Here is a 17,568-nt window from a genome sequence, read left to right as displayed (position 1 = left end):
CCCGCGTCCCCTGCATCGGCAGGCGGACTCTCAACCACTGCGCCACCAGGGAAGCCCCTGTTGTTGCATTTTAAGAGTTCTTTGTATATTTTGGATACAAGTCCTTAATCAGATACGTGTTTTGCAAATATTTTCTCCCATCTGTGGCCTTCTCATTTGCTTATCCCATCTTTCACAGAGCAGAAGTTTTTTATTCTAATGAAGCCCAGCTTATCAATTCTTTCTTTCACGGATCATGCTTTTGGTGTTGTATCTGAAAAAGTCATCGCCAAACCCAAGGTCACCTAAATTTTCTCCTGTGATACCTTCTGGGACTTTTATAGTTTTGCATCTTACATTTAGGTCTATGATCCATTCTGAGTTAATTTTTGTGAAAGGTGTAAGGTCTGTGTCTAGATTCATTTTTTGGCATCTGGATGTCCAGTAGTTCCAGTACTGTCTTAGACTGTTCAGGCTGCTATAGCCAAAATACCATACACTGGGTGGCTTATAAACAACAAAGATTTGTTTCTCACAGTTCTAGGAACTTCAAATCCAAGATCATGGCTCTGGCAGACTCAGGGTCTGGTGAGACGTGCTTCCTAGACGGTCATCTTTTCCCTGTGTCCTCACATGGCAGAAGGGGTGGAAAGATTTATCTGGGGTCTTTTTTTATAAAGCATTAGTCTTGTTAATGAGGGCTCTGCTCTCATGACCTAATCACCTCCCAAAGGTCTCACCTCTTAATACTGTCCAATTGGGGTTAGGATTTCAACATATGAATTTGGTGGTCGGGGCCTGGGGGTGGGCATGGACACAAACGTTCAGTCCATAGCAAGCACCATTTTTTGAAAAGACAATCTTTTCTTCCTTGAATTGCCTTTATTCCTTTGTCAAAAATTGGTTGACTGGGCTTCCCTGGTGGCGCAGTGGTTGAGAGTCTGCCTGCCGATGCAGGGGACGCGGGTTCGTGCCCCGGTCGGGGAAGATCCCACATGCCGCGGAGCGGCTGGGCCCGTGAGCCATGGCCGCTGAGCCTGCGCGTCCGGAGCCTGTGCTCCTCAACGGGAGAGGCCACAACAGTGAGAGGCCCGCGTACCACAAAAAAAAAAAACCCAAAAAACCCCCCAAAAAAACACCGTTGACTATTTGTGTGGGCCTATTTCTGGGCTCTCTATTCTGTTCCATTGATCTGTTGTCTATTCTTTTACCAAACCACACTGTCTTGATTACCGTAGCTTTATAGCCTTGAAGTCGGGTAGTGTCAATCCTCTAACTTTGTTCTTCTCAACAATATTGTGTTGGCCATTATGGGTCTTTTACCTCTCTGTCTGCTACACTTGATTTTAGCCAAAAGGCCGAGAAGCAATTTTTGCCTCTCCGTATAAACTTTAGAATCAGTTTGTCGATAGCCGTAAAATATCTTGCTGGGATTCTGATTAGGAATACATTGAATGTATAGATCAACTTGGAAAGAACAGATATTGTGACAATATCGAGTCTTCCTGTTCACGTATGGGATATCTCTCCGTTTATTTAGCTCTTCTTTGATTTCATTCATCAGTATAGACCTTGTACATATTTTGTTGATTTATACCTAAGTGTTTCATTTTTTGGTGCTAATGTAAATAGTATTGTGTTTTTACTTTCAAATTCCACTCACTCGTTGCTGATATATAGAAAAGAAATTGACTTTTGTATATTAATCTTGTATCCTTCAACCTTGCTATAATCATTTATTAGTTCCAGGAGTTCTTTGGTCAATTCTTTGGGGATTTTCTACATAGATAATCATATCATCTGGGAAGAAAGACAGTTTTATATTTTCCTTTCCAGTCTGTATACCTTTTATTTCCTTTTCTTGTCTTACTGCATTAGCTGAGACTTCCAGTACGATGTGGAAAAAGAGTGGTGAGAAGGGACATTCTTGCCTTGTTTCTGAACTTAGAGGAAAAGCACCTACTTTCTCACCAAAAATATGATGTTAGGTGTAGGTTTTTTGTAAATGCTTGCTGTGGACTGAATTGTGTACCCCCCAAATTCATAGGTTGAAGCCCTACCGCCCCCCCCAATGTGACTGTATTTAGAGATTGGTTATTTAGGAGGTAATTAAGGTTAAAAGAGGTCATAATGGTGGGGCTCTGATCTGATAGGATTAGTGCCCTTATAGGAAGAGACACCAGACACTTTGCTCTTTCTCCATATGTACCCACTGAGGAAAGTCCAGGTTAGCACACAGCAAGATGGTGGCTACCTACAAGTCAAGAGAAGAGAGCTCACATAAGAAACCAAACCCTGCCGGACCTTGATCTTGGACTTCCAGCCTCCAGAACTATGAGAAAATAAATAAATTTCTCTTGTTTAAGCCACCCGGTCTATAATATTTTGTTATCAGCCTGAGTTGACTAATACAATGCTCTTTATCAAGTCGAGAAAGTTCCCCTCTATTCCTAGTTTGCTGAGAGTTTTTATTATGAATGGGTGTTGGATTTTGTCAAATGCTTTTTCTGCATCTATTAATATGATCATGTGATTTTCTTTTTAAGTCAGTTGATGTGATGCCTTACATTAATTGGTTTTCAAATGTTGAACCAGCCAGGCTTGCACAACTGGGATAAATCCTACTTGGTCACGGCATATAATTCTATTTATACATTGGTGGATTCAATTTGCTAATATTTTGTTGAGGGTTTTTGCATCTCTGTTTGTGAGAAATATTGATCTGTGGTTTTCTTGTAATGTTATTATTGATTCAACTTCTTTAATAGATATAGGTCTATTCAACTTGTCTATTTCTTTTATTTTTTTTTACTTTTTAAAATTGAGGTATAGTTAATCTCCAATATTATATTAGTTCTAGGTGTACAATACAGTGATTCAAAATTTTTACAGATTATACTCCATTTAAAGTTCTTATAAAATATTGGCTGTATTCCCTGAATTCCCTGTGCTGTACAATATATCTTTGTAACTTATCCATTTTATAAACAGTAGTTTGTTGTCCCCTACCTTTATCTTGCCCCTCCCCCTTCCTTCTCCCCACTGGTAACCACTAGCTTGCTCTCCATATCTGTGAATCTGTGTTTTGTTATATTCATTTGTTTGTTTTATTTTTTAGATTCCACACATAAATGATACAATATGGTGTTTGTTGTTCTGGTCTATTTCTTCTTGTGAGAGTTTTGGCAAATTGTGTCTTTCAAGGAATTGGTCCATGTCATCTAGGTTTCATCAAGTTTGTGGACATAGAGCTGTTCATAGTATTCCTTGATTATCCTTTTAATTTCCAAGGGATCAGTAGTGATGGCTCCTCTTTCATTTCTGATGTTTGTGTCCTCTCTCTTGTTATCTTAGCCTGGCTGAAGACTTGTCAACTTTATGGATCTTTTCAAAGAACAGCTTTTGGTTTCACTGATTTTTCTCTGTTGATTTCCTGTTTTCAATGTCATTTATTTCTGCTCTGACTTTTATTATGTCTTTTCTTCTGCTTACTCTGAATTTAATTTGCTCTTATTTCTAGTCGCGTAAGGTGGGAACGTAGATTATTGATTTTAAAATCATCTTTCCTAATATACGCAATCAATGGTATAATTTTTTTCTAAGCACTTTTTTTTACTGCATTCCACAATTTTGATAAGTTTTATTTTCATTTTCACTTTGTTAAAATGTTTAAAATTTTCTTTCGAGATTTCTTCTTCTTTTATTTCACTGTGTAATTTATTCCAGAGTTTTTATTTTTAAATGTTTGTAAATTGTAAAATATTACACGTAGAAGATTTTCCATTTAAAAAATAACGTGGGGCTTCCCTGGTGGCGCAGTGGTTGGGAGTCTGCCTGCCGATGCAGGGGACGCGGGTTCGTGCCCCGGTCCGGGAGGATCCCACATGCCGCGGAGCGGCTGGGCCCGTGAGCCATGGCCGCTGAGCCTGCGCGTCCGGAGCCTGTGCTCCGCAGCGGGAGAGGCCACAACAGTGGGAGGCCCGCGTACCGCAAAAAAAAAAAAAATGTGAAACACCCCTGCACCTAAAAACTCAGGCCAAGAAGGTGAACTTGACCACTGACCTTCTCCCTGATTCATCTCCCTCTATCATTAGCCTCCTTTTACCCAAGAGATTTCTCTTGAGATTTCTTCTTTGACTCTTGTGTTATTTGGAAGTATGTTGTTTAATCCCCATGTATTTCGGGGTTTTCCAGCTATCTCTTCGTTTTTCATTTCCAATTCCATTGCGATCCGAGAGCATACTTTGTATTATTTCTTTTCTTATAAATTCGTTAAGGGTGTTTTATGGCCCAGAATGTGCTCTATCTTAGTGAAAGTTCATGTGAGCTTGAGAAGAATGTGTGTTCTGCTGCTGTTGGATGAAGTTGTCTCTAGACGTTAATTCCATCCAGTTGATAGATGGTACTTTTCAGTTCAGCTGTGTCCTTCCCAAATTTCTGCCTGCTGGGTCTGTGCATTTCTGATAGGGGGGTGCTGGAGTTTCCAAGTGTGCTAGTGGATTCACTTACTTTTCCTTACAGGTCTTTCAGTTTTGCCTCATATAGTTTGTCCTTCTGCTGCTGGGGGTAACATGCTAAGGATTGTTATGTCTTAGAGAAATGACCGCCTTATCATGCTGTGAAATCTCTCTTTGTCCCTGGTAACTTTCCTAACTCAAGTCTGCTCTGTCTGAGATCAATATGATATATCTTTCTCCATTCTTTGACTTTTTTTTCATTGTGGTAAAATATACACAACATAAAATTTACCATTTTAACCATTGTTAAATGTAGAGTTTAGGGCCATCGAGTATATTCACAGTGTTGTGTAATTGTCACCACTACCCATTTTCAGAACTTTTTCATCACCCCAAACAATAACTCTGTACCCACTCAGTAATCCCATTGAGTCCCGCTTCCTTCAGATCCCACTGTGTCCCCTGGGCTGGTGCCCACCCTCTTGTTCCTGTTGGCTCTGCTGCCTTGAGCCCTCCAGGAAGCTTCTCAAGGATGTCTGTACCTGGTGGAACGGGGGCTCAGGGGACCCCGCTATGGTGGGGAGGGGTGGAGGATCTGGGCTGTACTGAGGGTGACGCTGTGAGGTGTGAGGCCCGAGAGGTTTAAGAGCAGCACAGTGTCATGGACAAGCGTCAGAGTCGGGCTATTCTCATCTGTGTAGGACTCACAGACTTGACGTGACTGTATAAAGTAACAATGATGACATGAGCGCATGAGAAATGTGAAAGGATTACCCCTTGTGGTCATTTATATCTAAATCTCATTAGGATGTAGGGTGCATTTTGTCATAAGCCTTACGTGGTCAGGACATGGCTCCCCACTCTGCTCACGGAGCGTCCCATCTGCTCTCAGCACTGTCAGAAATGTAAGAAAACGTTCTCTCTGAGTTGACGTTCCTGGCTCTTCCAGATGAAACCCTGCTCCCCAGGGTGTCTGGGAGGAGGGCAGTGGGGGGACCTTGATGCCCGCTTGGGTGGGGAGGGGGCTTCCGATGGGAGGAGTGGCCACCATGGCCTGGGTGCCCTGTTCCAAGGGGCAGGCAGGGAGAAGAGGGGGCCACGCTGGGGTTTTCTCCATCTGAGATGCACCCACAGACTCCATGGGCAGCGCTGCTGTTCTTGTGTTCGGGTGGGTGTCCTCAGGTGGCATTTCTGTCCCACCCTGGCCATTTGTTTCTTTGTTGAGGGATGCATTCGGTGTTGAGCCCTTAGACTAGAACCCCTCCCTGTCCCCCGCTCTTGGCCCAAATGAGACTTCTTTGGGTAAAGATTTCTCTGGACTTGAGGACACGGGGAGGGGGAAGGGTAAGCTGGGACGCAGTGAGAGAGAGGCATGGACATATAGACACTACCAAATGTCAAATAGCTAGCTAGTGGGAAGCAGCCGCATAGCACAGGGAGATCAGCTTGGTGCTTTGTGACCACCTAGAGGGGTGGGACAGGGAGGGTGGGAGGGAGACGCAAGCGAGAGGGGATATGGGGATGTATGTATATGTATAGCTGATTCACTTTGTTATACAGCAGAAACTAACACACCATTGTAAAGCAATTATACTCCAATAAAAATGTCAAAAAAATAAAAGTAAAACGGTGAAGACCCCCCCCCAAAAAAATAGATTTCTCTGGTCAAAGAAGTTAGGGAAAGGCTCTACCTCATACTCACTGGTTGGAAATTCACAGTACAGGTGACCATGTTAAAGGCCCTGGGAAGTCCTGCAGTGAAAAAGGAAGGAAAGAAGGAGGGAAGGAAGGAAGGAAGGAAGGAAAACATTTTAACTTACTGGTTTCTAAACTTTTTTTGCCCACAGAACCCCCTTCGTACCTAATATGTGATGATGGTCATTTGGGAAATGTTTGACTGGTACACGCAGTGGCAGATTCCATAAGGCAGAGTTGGGGGCCAGCATGTGCTATGGGTTGAATTGTGTCTCCTCAAAGTTCAGATGTGGACTCCTAACCCCCGTACCTCAGAATGCGACCTCATCTGGAAATAAGGTTGTCATAGACGTAATTAGTTAAGCTGAAGTGGAGGGTGGGCCCTCATCCAGTAGGACTGTGTCCTTATGAAAAGGGGAAACTTGGGCAGAGACACACAGGGAGAATGCCATGTGAACATGAAAGCAGAGATGGGGGTGATGTTTCTACAAGCCAAGGAGCCCCAGGGATCACCAGCAAAACCCCAGAAGCTGGAGAGAGGCCTGGGACAGTGTCTCTCTCACAGCCTCAGAAGGAACCGACCCCGCCAGCATGTTGGTCTTGGACTTCCGGCCTCCAGAACTGTGGGACGATCTCTGTTGTTTCAGCTGCCCAGCCCATGTACTGTGTTGTGGTGGCCCCAGTACCCTAGCACAGCATGGATGACTTAAGACTTGCATTTCTGGCCCAGGCTCAGAGGTCGGGGCCGGGGAGCTGCCAGGATTCCAAGGAAGGGCCTTGGAAAGGCCAGGGTCGGACTTCAGGGAAGTGGCAGGAGGTGGCGTTTTCATCGCTGGCGTGGGTTGTAAATCACCCAGCGATTGTGCCTTTGGAAATAAACTCTACAGAAATAACCGAGATGTTTACGGCAGGCATTTACAAGCAGGGAAATTGGAAACACCCCAAATGCCTGCCAATCAAGGAAGCACTCGGCTACCCATGGAAGGAAAGTTCTCTTTGGTGAAGATGACAAGCATGCGATCTAGGTCAGAGAGTGGGAATTGCGTGACGTTAAATATATAAATTGTGATGTTAAATATAAAAGGCCAAACACAAAGCAGGAGCTCACGCGCTGATAAAAGGCATGCCAGGATGCTGCAGAGACCACAGGGATTAACTGTTGTCCAGTGTAGGTCTCTAGTCTGTTTACTTCAGGCCCTGTTCTGGAACCCAGGACGTTCTGGGTCCTGGGCAGGAGTGGGACACGGTCCCCTGAGCTCTGTGTGCCCTCCTGTTGGTGGATGCTGGGCAGCCCTCATGGGCCTGCGCTCTGGACGTCACTCTTGTACTGGGACCTCATGCTCCTGCCCAGCATGGCACGTGCTTGCCCAAATCCCCTCGGAGCCAGCACACTCTCCTCACCGGCTCTGACCCCGAGGCTGGGGAGCCTGGGGAGGGTCCCATACCCTCCTGGTGTCCCCAGACGGCGTCCACCAGTGAAGCAATGTGTAGCTGCCAGATCGTGCCGTGGAAGAGTCGTTCACAGGGTGGGGAACCAGTGAGAGGGAAAAGCAGAACAGAAACAGCAAGAGGCTCCTGAGTGTTGAAGAGGAAAGCCTTTCTGTGGCGTAGACCTCACTGGAGACACATCAGAACATCGTGGGACGCCAGACAACGGGTTACAGAGATGGAGGCGGCTTCGACTCGCTCTATTGAAACCACTTGTTTACTCCATTTTCTGCTGCGAGCAGGGATTCTGTTTTTAAAATTGTTATTATAAGCAGGAAAAAACCCCCACAACAACCTCATGTAGAAATTCCTATTTTCTACCAAATTGCTTAGGTCCAGATTAAAAATATAAAGGGACCTCCCCCGTCATTTTAATCAAAGGTAGAAAAAAATTTTTTGCTAACACACAAATAAGCAGCAGCTTGATGTAGTTTAAATCCACAAATCCAAGCAAGCGAAGGGCCTGGTGTGGTGAGTGAGCGTGTCTGCTGGGCTGTCCTCCCCGCTACCCGCCCTCCCCGCCCCCGAGCGCTGGCCCAGACCCTCCTCAGCAGAGCCCACTTGGGGCGGCCCAGGCTGGGCAGAATGGACGTACCCGGCCTCAGGCTGGTTCAGGACATCCATGTGTTAATTAACGCGGTAAATAAAACTGTTGGACCAGCCAAGTGCCTCTGCTGCCTGCTCAGCCTGTTCCAGAAAGATCTTCTTGTGTGGATCTGCCTGGGGAGTCGGGGGCCAGGAGGGCTGTTTTCACTGCGCGGGCAGCCCTGCGCTCAACCTGTGTGGGAGCCTTTACAAAGCAGATAAACAAGGCTTTGGTCCTTTCCTTTCCCTCGGGACTCCTGGCTGCTTTGGGCTGTAAAAGTTAAGAAGGCTGTGGACGGGTCCGAGCTATGGGCCCTCGGCTCTGGTTGGCTGTCAGGGATTCCCGCTTCCCGAGCACCTGAGTTAGCAGAGTGTGGATGGGATCTCCCGGGTTGTTTGGCCACCAGGTGCGTCTGCTGCGGGGCTGTGCAAACAGCTCGCAGCCCTGGTGGCAGGCAGGCAGGTACCTGCGAGGCCGGGACTGGGTGGAGAGAGCCGGAGTCGGGTGCCGGGCTGGAGCCAGGAATGGGGGCGGTGGAGACAGGAGCTGCCACGTCCCTGGAATGTCTACTGGGAGGGATGCAGTGGAAGCGCGGAGCAGCCGCTGAGAAGCAGAAGTAGGGGCTCCCCGGGTTGCACGATTCTGACGCCTGCTCCGTCCGTGCCGGGACCTCTGCACGTGCTGCCTATGACCGTCATGAGGAAGCCCTGCAGCCCCAGGCCCCGGATGCAGGGTCCCGAGAGCAGCATCCATGGTCAGCGCTTCTGTGTTCTATTCTGCAGTCCCCACCGTGCGGACAGGGCGAGACCGGACCCTCCCGCCCCATCAGCCTCTCCCACCAACAACCAGCTCGGCACAGCGGGCAGCGGGCAGAGGGCAGGCTGGGCAGCTGGGCTCGGCCAACAGAGCAGGGAGGGGACAGGTCCCCAAAGCAGGCGTAGTGGGGCCCTCCATGGGGGCTGCAGGTAATCAGTGTCAGGGGCAAGTTCCAGGTGGCAGCGGGCGGGCGGGCACGGGGACAGCTCAGAGGCATGGCCACAGGTTGGACGGGGAGCAAAGAGAGAGTAAAGGGGACGGGGAGCCGCTGGCTGGCTCACTGCATCTGCCCGGTGTGCAGGGGCCAGTCACCCCCTTCGCTGGTGAGAGACTGACCCTCGGGTGCCACCGTGGGTCCACGCGGCCACAGCAGTGCTGGGCGCCCACCTGCAGCAGACCAGACCCCAGGCAGCTCTGGCGTTAACCTCCCCCTCTCTCTGGCCGGCCTGTCTGGTGTTGTGGTCCCACAGCAGACAGGAGAGAGCTTTCTGATCTGCCAGCCAGCAAGGACTGAAAGAGTGTTTTCTTCCTTTCATTAGCTTTACCTGATTTTTAAAATCCCCATGACACGCTTGGTGCCTGGGAGCCTCCTCCTCTGAGCACGTTATTCAGATCACTCTAAACCCGAGAGCAGCAGTATGTGCCACACCGGGCATCGTGTGGTGACCTCGAGGTTCAGGGGGTCCCCCCACCAGGCACACTCTCTTCCCAGGCACCTTCACCCACACCCAGACCTTCACCCTCACCCTCCCTGACCTTCACCCGCACCCAGACCCCCACCTTCCTGGCTTCTCCCCATCAAGCTGCGCTGGGTGGCTTTGCTGACCCTGCAGCCGGCCACCACCCGCCACGCCGTTCGTGGACGGTCGGAGTGTCGGACAGCGCAGGCAGGTCCCACCTGGATGCAGTCCACGGTCCACCCTGTCTGTGTGTGCCTCTGCATCTTCATCCCAGCCTATCTGTGGGTACAGTGGGGATCCTCCTGCTTTGATCAGGGGCTCTGTGGCCTCCGCTCCATAGGAGACATCCCCCCACCTACAGACGCTCCCACTCATCCAGGGAAGCCTCGGGAGGTGACCCTCTCCTGCTGGCCTGCGGTCCAGAGTCTGCCCCATCCCGGGATCTCTCTGTCCTTCCAGAAGGCTGCCCCTTCTTGTCCCGCTGGCCTGACACATGCTGACATCCAGCATCTCCACTCTCCACAGTCGACCTGTGGTGCTTGTAGGTCAGTCCTCACTCTCTTATCACAGTCTGGACACTGTGCCTGACCCCAGCATCCCGATTGCACGTGGAGAGCCACAGCGTAGGGTCAGAAACGGACAGATGAATAATTATAATGAAGTGGGCAAAGTGAGCCGAGACACGTGCAGCGTCCGGCGTCCAGAGGAGACCAGGCTGACTTCCTGTGGCAGCTGGGAAATGTTTCCGAGAGGAGGTGATGAATTGAGTCTTGAAGGATGCAAAGGAGTTTGCCTGGGGGCAGTGGGGATGCGCTTAGGATAGGGACCCGGGCCCTTTGTCCGTGTTGTTGTCTCAATGACTGTAAGTTTTGGGGTGGGGGGGTGGGGGTGGGCAGATGCTGTGAGCGCCGAGGGAGGGTGGTTGCTGGCCTCACTGTTGTCTGTGATGTTCAAGGTGTCGGGGACCCCCAGCCCATGGCCATCACGGCACATGCTTTTTGGCATGCTGGCACTTCTGGGGGGCTTCCTTGTGATGGGCCTCGACTAACTAGCAGAGCGACCAGGAAGGGGGCGGATGCCTGGGGTGGGGGTGGGAGGAGACTGGGGGATGGTGGTGACCGGGAGGCTGGCTTCAAGGATGGAAGAGGGGAGCTGAGGGGCTGCCCGAGGGGCGGTGGTCATCGGGGGTAGAGCCTCTTCCCTGCACTCTCCCTCTGGGTAGTTAAGTCACGGAGAGCCCCCTAACTCGTGAGCTTCCGCAAGCGTCTGGCCAAGCTTTCCTGGCGACTTCCACATGTCTTCAGCTGGGAGACTGAAGCTCTGAGGGCTCCCCAGGGGCCCGGCACAGCCTCACCCCAGGCCGGCCCAGGTTCCCCCTTATAGCTGACAGGCATTGGAGTGCAGGTGCCCCGTGGCAGACCAGGGTGGGGTGGCCGGGCCCGGGGGTCGGGCAGCTCTTTCCAGAACTTGTCTTCAGGCCGGGCAGCAGGGGCAGGAGAAGCCCTACACCAGAGGGGCTTCCAGAGGTGCCCTCCCCCGCACCCGGCAGGCAGGACTCCAGGAAAGGAAGGCCTGTGTTCAGGAGCAGGCCCTGTGCCAGCCTGAATGCTACCTATGAGCACCATTATTGAGCGCTTGCTGGATGCCGGGGGCTGTGCCTGCCGCCTTCCTGGTTTCCTCCAGCGTCTGGCTCCTGCCCGCTTGGCACTGCCCTCATCACCAACCCAGAGCCTTCTATGGAGGAGAGAGCAGGGTCTGAACTGGAAGATGTGGGGCAGTGGGGCAGCCTGTCCAGGATCGTCCATCTGGCTGCCGGCTCTCATTCACTTTATTTATGCGCATCCTGCTGTGTGCCAGGGAGGATTCCCGGCTCCGTCACTTAGTCCTGCACTTACCCTGGCTGGGCAGCAGCCGGTGGACAGGCTGCGTGGGTCCCTTCCCCCTCCAGGGATGAGCTCACCTTAGGGCCCCTTGGTGCCTCGCCTGGCACCCACCATGCTAAAAGCAGGCCTCTGGCTGTTTGGAACTTCCAGCATCGTGGGGTCGGATTCCGGCATAGGAAGCTCTATCCCAAGGAGGCTTGTGAGCCAGTGCTTGGTTGTCCGTGCCCTTTGGGGGCCAGAGCGCGAAGGGTGGCGGCTCAGCACTGTACGTGTGATACCCTCCGCCCTCCTGGGCAAGAAGCGGATTCGAAGACCAGAGGTGGGCTGGGCTGGTGAGGGTGAGGCCAGTGCAGCCTTGGCCAGCCCTCGCAGTGGCTCTGTGAGCCTTTCCTGCTCCTTAGATGGACGGGGAAACTGAGGCTCAGAGGGTGCAACCTGGTGCAGAGCAGGCCTTGAACCCAGACCTGCTCGAAGCCTGTGGCCTTTCCCCCTCACCACGCTCTCTCTCAAGCTAGTCTCACCGGTCAAAAAAAAAAAAAAATTCTTTCTTTATGTTTTTTTTCTTAAAATAATAATTAAAAAAAGAATATTTTGAGAACGTAACCCACGCACGTAGTGAGAAAATCACACAGGACAGAGGATGTAGAGTGAATTGTGTGCCCCCCGCCCAACCCCCGGCTCCCCGTCCCGCAGAGGCGGCCGCTGCCCAGTTCCCTGGCTGATTTTGGAAAAGCAAAGATACAGCTCTGAGCACAGCTAGTGATCATAAAGACCTGGGTCGTTAAGAAAATGTTCAAATAGATTTAGTGTAATATTTATTTATTTTCCAAGGAAGTGAATAGTCTGTCTTAATGAAGTTTTGATCTCAAACAGGATTAGAGCAAAAAAGCGTTCCCTGTTTAAGACGCTGCTTTCCTGTGGCCCAGAGTCCGGGTTCGGGCAGCTGGTGGGCTTCTCAGGCTGCGTGGGCAGCAGGGCTCCGGGCTGGGGTTATGAGGGGGGTCGGGGGGAGGCTGTGTTCCGATGGAGGCTGTGCCTGCAGGGCCTCTGGGGAGGGAAGGCGGGGGAGGGGCCTGCGGTCAGGGGTGTCCCCAGCCCCCCTGGCCCCATGTGCTCAGCCACCTGTGGCCTTTGTGCCCACCTCTCCCTGGCGGCCTCCAGTCTGGACCCTTCCCAAGACATTTCCCGTTCCGGCTGTGTGTCATACGTGCTGGGTCTGATGTTCTTCGAAGATGATCTCAAATCAAATTAAACCGACGGTGGTGACAAGTTGAACACCGCAGAGGACCTTCTGACGGGCCCCGGGCTCCCTCCGGCCTGTGCCCCACGCCTGCCCTGGACCCACACGGGCCTGTTCTCTGGGCTCTGGCTTGCCGTGCCGCCTCCCGCAAAACTTCCTTCTCTCACGGGTCACTGTTTCGGGGCCACATGCAGGATGTCTCGATGGCCTTGGCAGTGGTCACCCACTCTCCTGGGTTCCCTTCTCTTGGCTCTCCAGGCTGGCCCCCTCTCCTCTCAGAAGCACTAATGCTGTGAGCGTGTAAATGTCTCCTCTGCTATGGGACTCTGCAGCCTCTGCTGTAACTTGGGGCAGTGTTGCTGGAGGATCGGGGGAGGGGGCCTTGGCCTCCAGCTTTGCAGCTTAATTATGCGACGCTTCTCCCTCCCTCCAGAACCTTCACAGAGTCCCCGCAGGCTGCACCAATCTATTCCGCTGTCTGGAGCTGGGCCAGGGTTCATTGCTCTGGGAGGACTCGCTGGGTCTCACGGCCTGGGCATAGAGCGAGGGAGGATGCTCGCTTAGAGGCCCTCGGTGCAGCTGGCCCACGAGGATGCCCAGGCGGGGGGTCTCGCAGGAGCTGGGTGTGCCAGTCGGCTGGGCTCTGCCAGCTGCCGGGAAAGGGGCCCGTGCCGGACTGACACTGGGTGGGGTGGGCTGGGAGTTGTTTGGGGGAGGGGCGCCCCTTCCTCGCACAGAGGCTGGGCCTCATGAACTGGTGCTGGGTGTTCACCGGGGGATTAATCGGCTCCCTGCCTCTGTTTCCCATTTCTCCCCCAGGGGGGCTTTCTCTGTGGTCCGACGCTGTGTCAAGCTCTGCACCGGCCATGAGTATGCAGCCAAGATCATCAACACCAAGAAGCTATCTGCCAGAGGTAGGGAATGGCTGTGCTGGCTGGTGAGGGCCGGGGGCCGGGGCTCGGCCCGTGGCTCACGGGGGGCACAGATGGAGCGGGAGCAGTGGGACGTGAACGGTGCCCGTGGCCGAATGGGGCCGGGAGGGAGAGGCACCCGCACACCCTCACATCTGGGATTGCACTGTCGCTCTGGTTTGGAGGCTCGTGGAGCCCCTGCCTCACCTCCCCAGGGCTGGACGGGGAGAGGCGTGCGGCCAGGTGGCTGAAGTGATCAGGTAAGGTTGTCTGCCCATGAACTGTGGGCCAGAGGGGGACTAGGTTACCTGAAGATTTTGGGTGACAGGGCAAATGCTTGAGGGGCGGCATGAATGGCACATTTCCTAACTCAGCCCCCGCCGGTCTTCCGGACGCAGGGATGCATGTGGGGACTCATCTGCCGATGCTGGGGAGGGCTCGGGGGTCTGCAGGGGTTGGCTTGGTGCTGGCCCCGGGCATGTGGCCTCACCCCATCCAGCACCGTCCAGAGCCCTTGCTGGGGGACGGCCCGTTCTGGGCAGATGGACAGACCCCTGCCCTCGTGGGATCCAGTGGAGTTTCACGTGGTGGGGATGAGGCGGGACGTCGGGGCAGGGGATGACATGGGCGACAAGGCCAAGGTGGAGGTGCTGCCCTGAGTAGGTGATGTCAGAGCACAGAACCGAGGGGACAGGGAGCCGGGAGCCAGGCAGGGGGTCTGGTGGGGCCTCCAGCGTGGGTGTGGAGGCATGGGCCGTCCCAGTGAGGTGGCAGCACCATTGCTGCCCCCTGTGCTGTGGGGAGCCCATGGATCTCCAGCCCCAGGGTCAGACAGGAGGGGCTGGGTGACCCCTTTCGCAGAGGGAGCTAAGCCCCGGCCTGACAGTCTCCCACCTCCAGGCACACACATGACCCCACTTAACACCCAGACACAAATCTGAGCCAACAGAGAGGCTCCTTCTCTGCAAAGAGGCCCTGACTGTAGGCAGTCCTGGCCCGAATCCCTCCCCGAGGCTGGTGCTGAGAACGCCTCCGTCTGTAGGGTCTGCAGTTTCCAGCCCGGCGGCCTGTGTGGGCAGGCGGCTGAGCCCGCTGTGCGGTTCGCTGAGCTGCGTGTAGGTGTTGTTTGGGCGCCTGCTGTGTACCAGGCCTTCAGGGCTGAGTGTTTCCAGGGGCGGGCCCTGCTGTCCCATTCTAGCTGAGGGGCTGGTTGCGCTCGGGTGATAAGGATGACACAGGGCCCCCGCAGAGACAAGCGTCTGCGAGCCAGACAGCCCTGGGGCATTTGTGTCGGGAAAGCTCAGATCCCGCAGCTAAACTGTGATCATAATAATAATGCACAAGCTAATATTTACCGAGCGTTTGCTGTATGCATGGTGCCACCAGATGCAGGGCAGCTTCCGTGTTTACTGACACTGGGTGTGCGGCACTGGTGAGCCACCAGTGTCAGATGTTTTCGTGGGGATGTGTCCACATAGTGTGTCCGTGGAGTTTCTAAAGCAGGAGGAACATTCCGCTTCATTCCATAGGCTTGTGCCAGGCCACAGGAGGAGAGAGAGCCCACCTTCAGAGGTCCCATGGACTCATGAGGGACACCCTCACTCATCCACCAGCTTTACCTAGCCTCTCCCAGTCAGTGCCCAGCACTGAGGATGGGGTGATGAGCAAACAGACCCAAACAAGCCACTACAGCCCCATTCGAGGGGTGGGAGCACAGGGGACAGAATAGGGAGGTTGGATGGGTCTTGAAGGATGAATAGGAGTTTGTGAAACTCAGGCAGAAAACCACCTGGGTATGTTTCCATGGAATCACGCAGCTCATTTCAAGGAACCTCACGCTCCCCTGTTTATATCCTCAAAGTGTTCTATAAATCGGGAGGATCAAAAGCAGTGGAAGGGCTTCCCTGGTGGCGCAGTGGTTGAGAGTCTGCTGCCGATGCAGGGGACACGGGTTCGTGCCCTGGTCCGGGAAGATCCCACATGCCGCAGAGCGGCTGGGCCCGTGAGCCATGGCCCCTGAGCCTGCGCGTCCGGAGCCTGTGCTCCACAACGGGAGCACAGGAGAGGCCACAACAGTGAGAGGCCCACATACCGCCAAAAAAAAAAAAAAAAAAAAAAGCAGTGGAAGTCTGAAATTCCTTGCGTGCTCCACAATTACAACCTGCTCTTTCTTCCACCCCTGCAGTAGCAGGCCTGCTGCCCACTTCCTGAGAGCCAGCCTGCTTTCTGCCATTGAGTCCCGTAGGCTGGGCCCCCGGAGACCCCTGCTAAGGGCGCCGCTGCGGAGCTGTGCAGACCTGGGGCTCCGTCAGCCCTGCGCCTGGCCTCAGTCTCCTCCCTGGCTGGGCTCAGCCTGGGTTGGATGGTGGCAGGCAGCGCCGCCAGCCAGGACTGGTCTGGAATCGAAGCAGCCAGCCCTTGTCTTTTGTCACCTTCCCTTGGGACCACTTTCCGGGCCAGGGAAACCAGGGAAGCCAGGACACCCCCTGCTTTGCCTCTAGTCTTGGGCCCCTGCATTGCCCAGGTCTGTGGAGGTCTTGGGCATTTTTTCCCCGTTTACCTCGTCATTATGGAAAACTTCAAACATCCCCAAATATAGAAAAAATGATAGAAGGAGCCCCCAGCTTCGACACAACAGTTTCCAGCTCCCAGGCAATTTTGTTTTCATCTGTAACCCTCCCCATCTCCCACCCCTGCCCGTATATCTTGCAGCAGATCCCAGACTGGCCACCATTTCACCCATAGTGTTCAGCATGTTTCTGTAATGGAAAAGGATTCGAAAAACAACTGGCCACCTCCCTGTGCAGGGACCCAGGGATCTTCTGACCCTCTCCAGCCCCTTTTGGGGCTTTCCGAGCTGAGTGGGCAGCGGAAGGGGTGAGCGTCTTGGGCCCCCGACCCTCATCTTTACGCTGAATGTGGGCCGGCAACGGGGCAGCCAGGCTGCTGGGTTTGGTCTCGTCGCCGCACAGCTCTGACCACCTCGCTGTATGACCCTGGCCACGTTACTTAGCCACCCTGTACCTTAGTTTCCCCAGTCGTAAAATTGGGATAAATCTGATATCTACCTGAGAGGGGCATTGTGAGGGTGAGAGAAGGACTAAGGTGCTTGGAAGGAGCTGGCTGAGTGTGGTGCTGCCAGGGCACCCACTGCCTTCTTCCCCCTTTCTTGCCAGACTATCCTGCCCAGCCTGCAGGCTCCAGGACTCCTCCTCCAGGAAGCCTCCCTGGGCCCTCACATCCAGCTTGGAACCCCCCAGATCCCGAAGCAGTCACCTTAGACATTTCTTCATTGATCACTTGCTCCTTGAGGGTAAATGCAGTGGGTTCGTCTCTGGGCCTTGCCAGCTCCCGGCCCAGGGCCTGGGAAAACACACGTAGGAACATCCCACCCTCTCCTTACCAGCCTTTGGGGGCTGGCTCCATAAAACCCAAAGTTCTCACCTGGCCTGACACTCAGCCTTTGGCCCTGTCTTCTCCTTCCCTCCCAGCAGCTCTGCTCAGGCACTTGGCCTTTTCTGGTTCTGTACACCCCAGGGCCTTTGCACCTGCCTTCTCTCTGGACATGCTTTTCCTAAACTTTGTATCTGCTTAACTCCTGTTGATGACACTTCCTCAGAGGGGTTTCCCCTGAGCCTCCAGTGGGAATCTGGGACCTAAGCACCCTGTTTTTATTTTTTGGCTGTCTCTCCCATGAGACTGCCAGGACTTCATCTGTTTCATTCAGCACTGTGTCTTCCACACCCTGCTCAGGCCCTGACAGGTGCTGAGCTCTCCATGTTTTTGAATGAATGAATGAATGTTTTGAGTGAATGGATTTTTTTTTTTTTTTT

The 17,568-nt window shown here is 52.9% G+C and overlaps 1 protein-coding gene across 9 annotated transcripts in view; it reads left to right on the top strand.

The window, feature by feature from the left end:
- CAMK2B (calcium/calmodulin dependent protein kinase II beta) overlaps positions 1–17,568 on the top strand; it is a 95,685-nt gene that overhangs the window by 19,963 nt on the left and 58,154 nt on the right. For all 9 annotated transcript variants that reach the window (XM_007446997.1, XM_007447000.1, XM_007446996.1 and 6 more), the window contains one exon: positions 13,644–13,738. In XM_007446997.1, coding sequence (XP_007447059.1) covers positions 13,644–13,738 — 95 coding nt within the window. The remainder of the gene's footprint in view (positions 1–13,643; positions 13,739–17,568) is intronic.

The sequence above is a fragment of the Lipotes vexillifer genome, unplaced genomic scaffold, assembly GCF_000442215.2.
Source record: "Lipotes vexillifer unplaced genomic scaffold, Lipotes_vexillifer_v1.1 scaffold1359, whole genome shotgun sequence".
Classification (NCBI taxonomy): Eukaryota; Metazoa; Chordata; class Mammalia; order Artiodactyla; family Lipotidae; genus Lipotes; species Lipotes vexillifer.
This window is presented reverse-complemented; position numbering and strand designations above follow the sequence as displayed.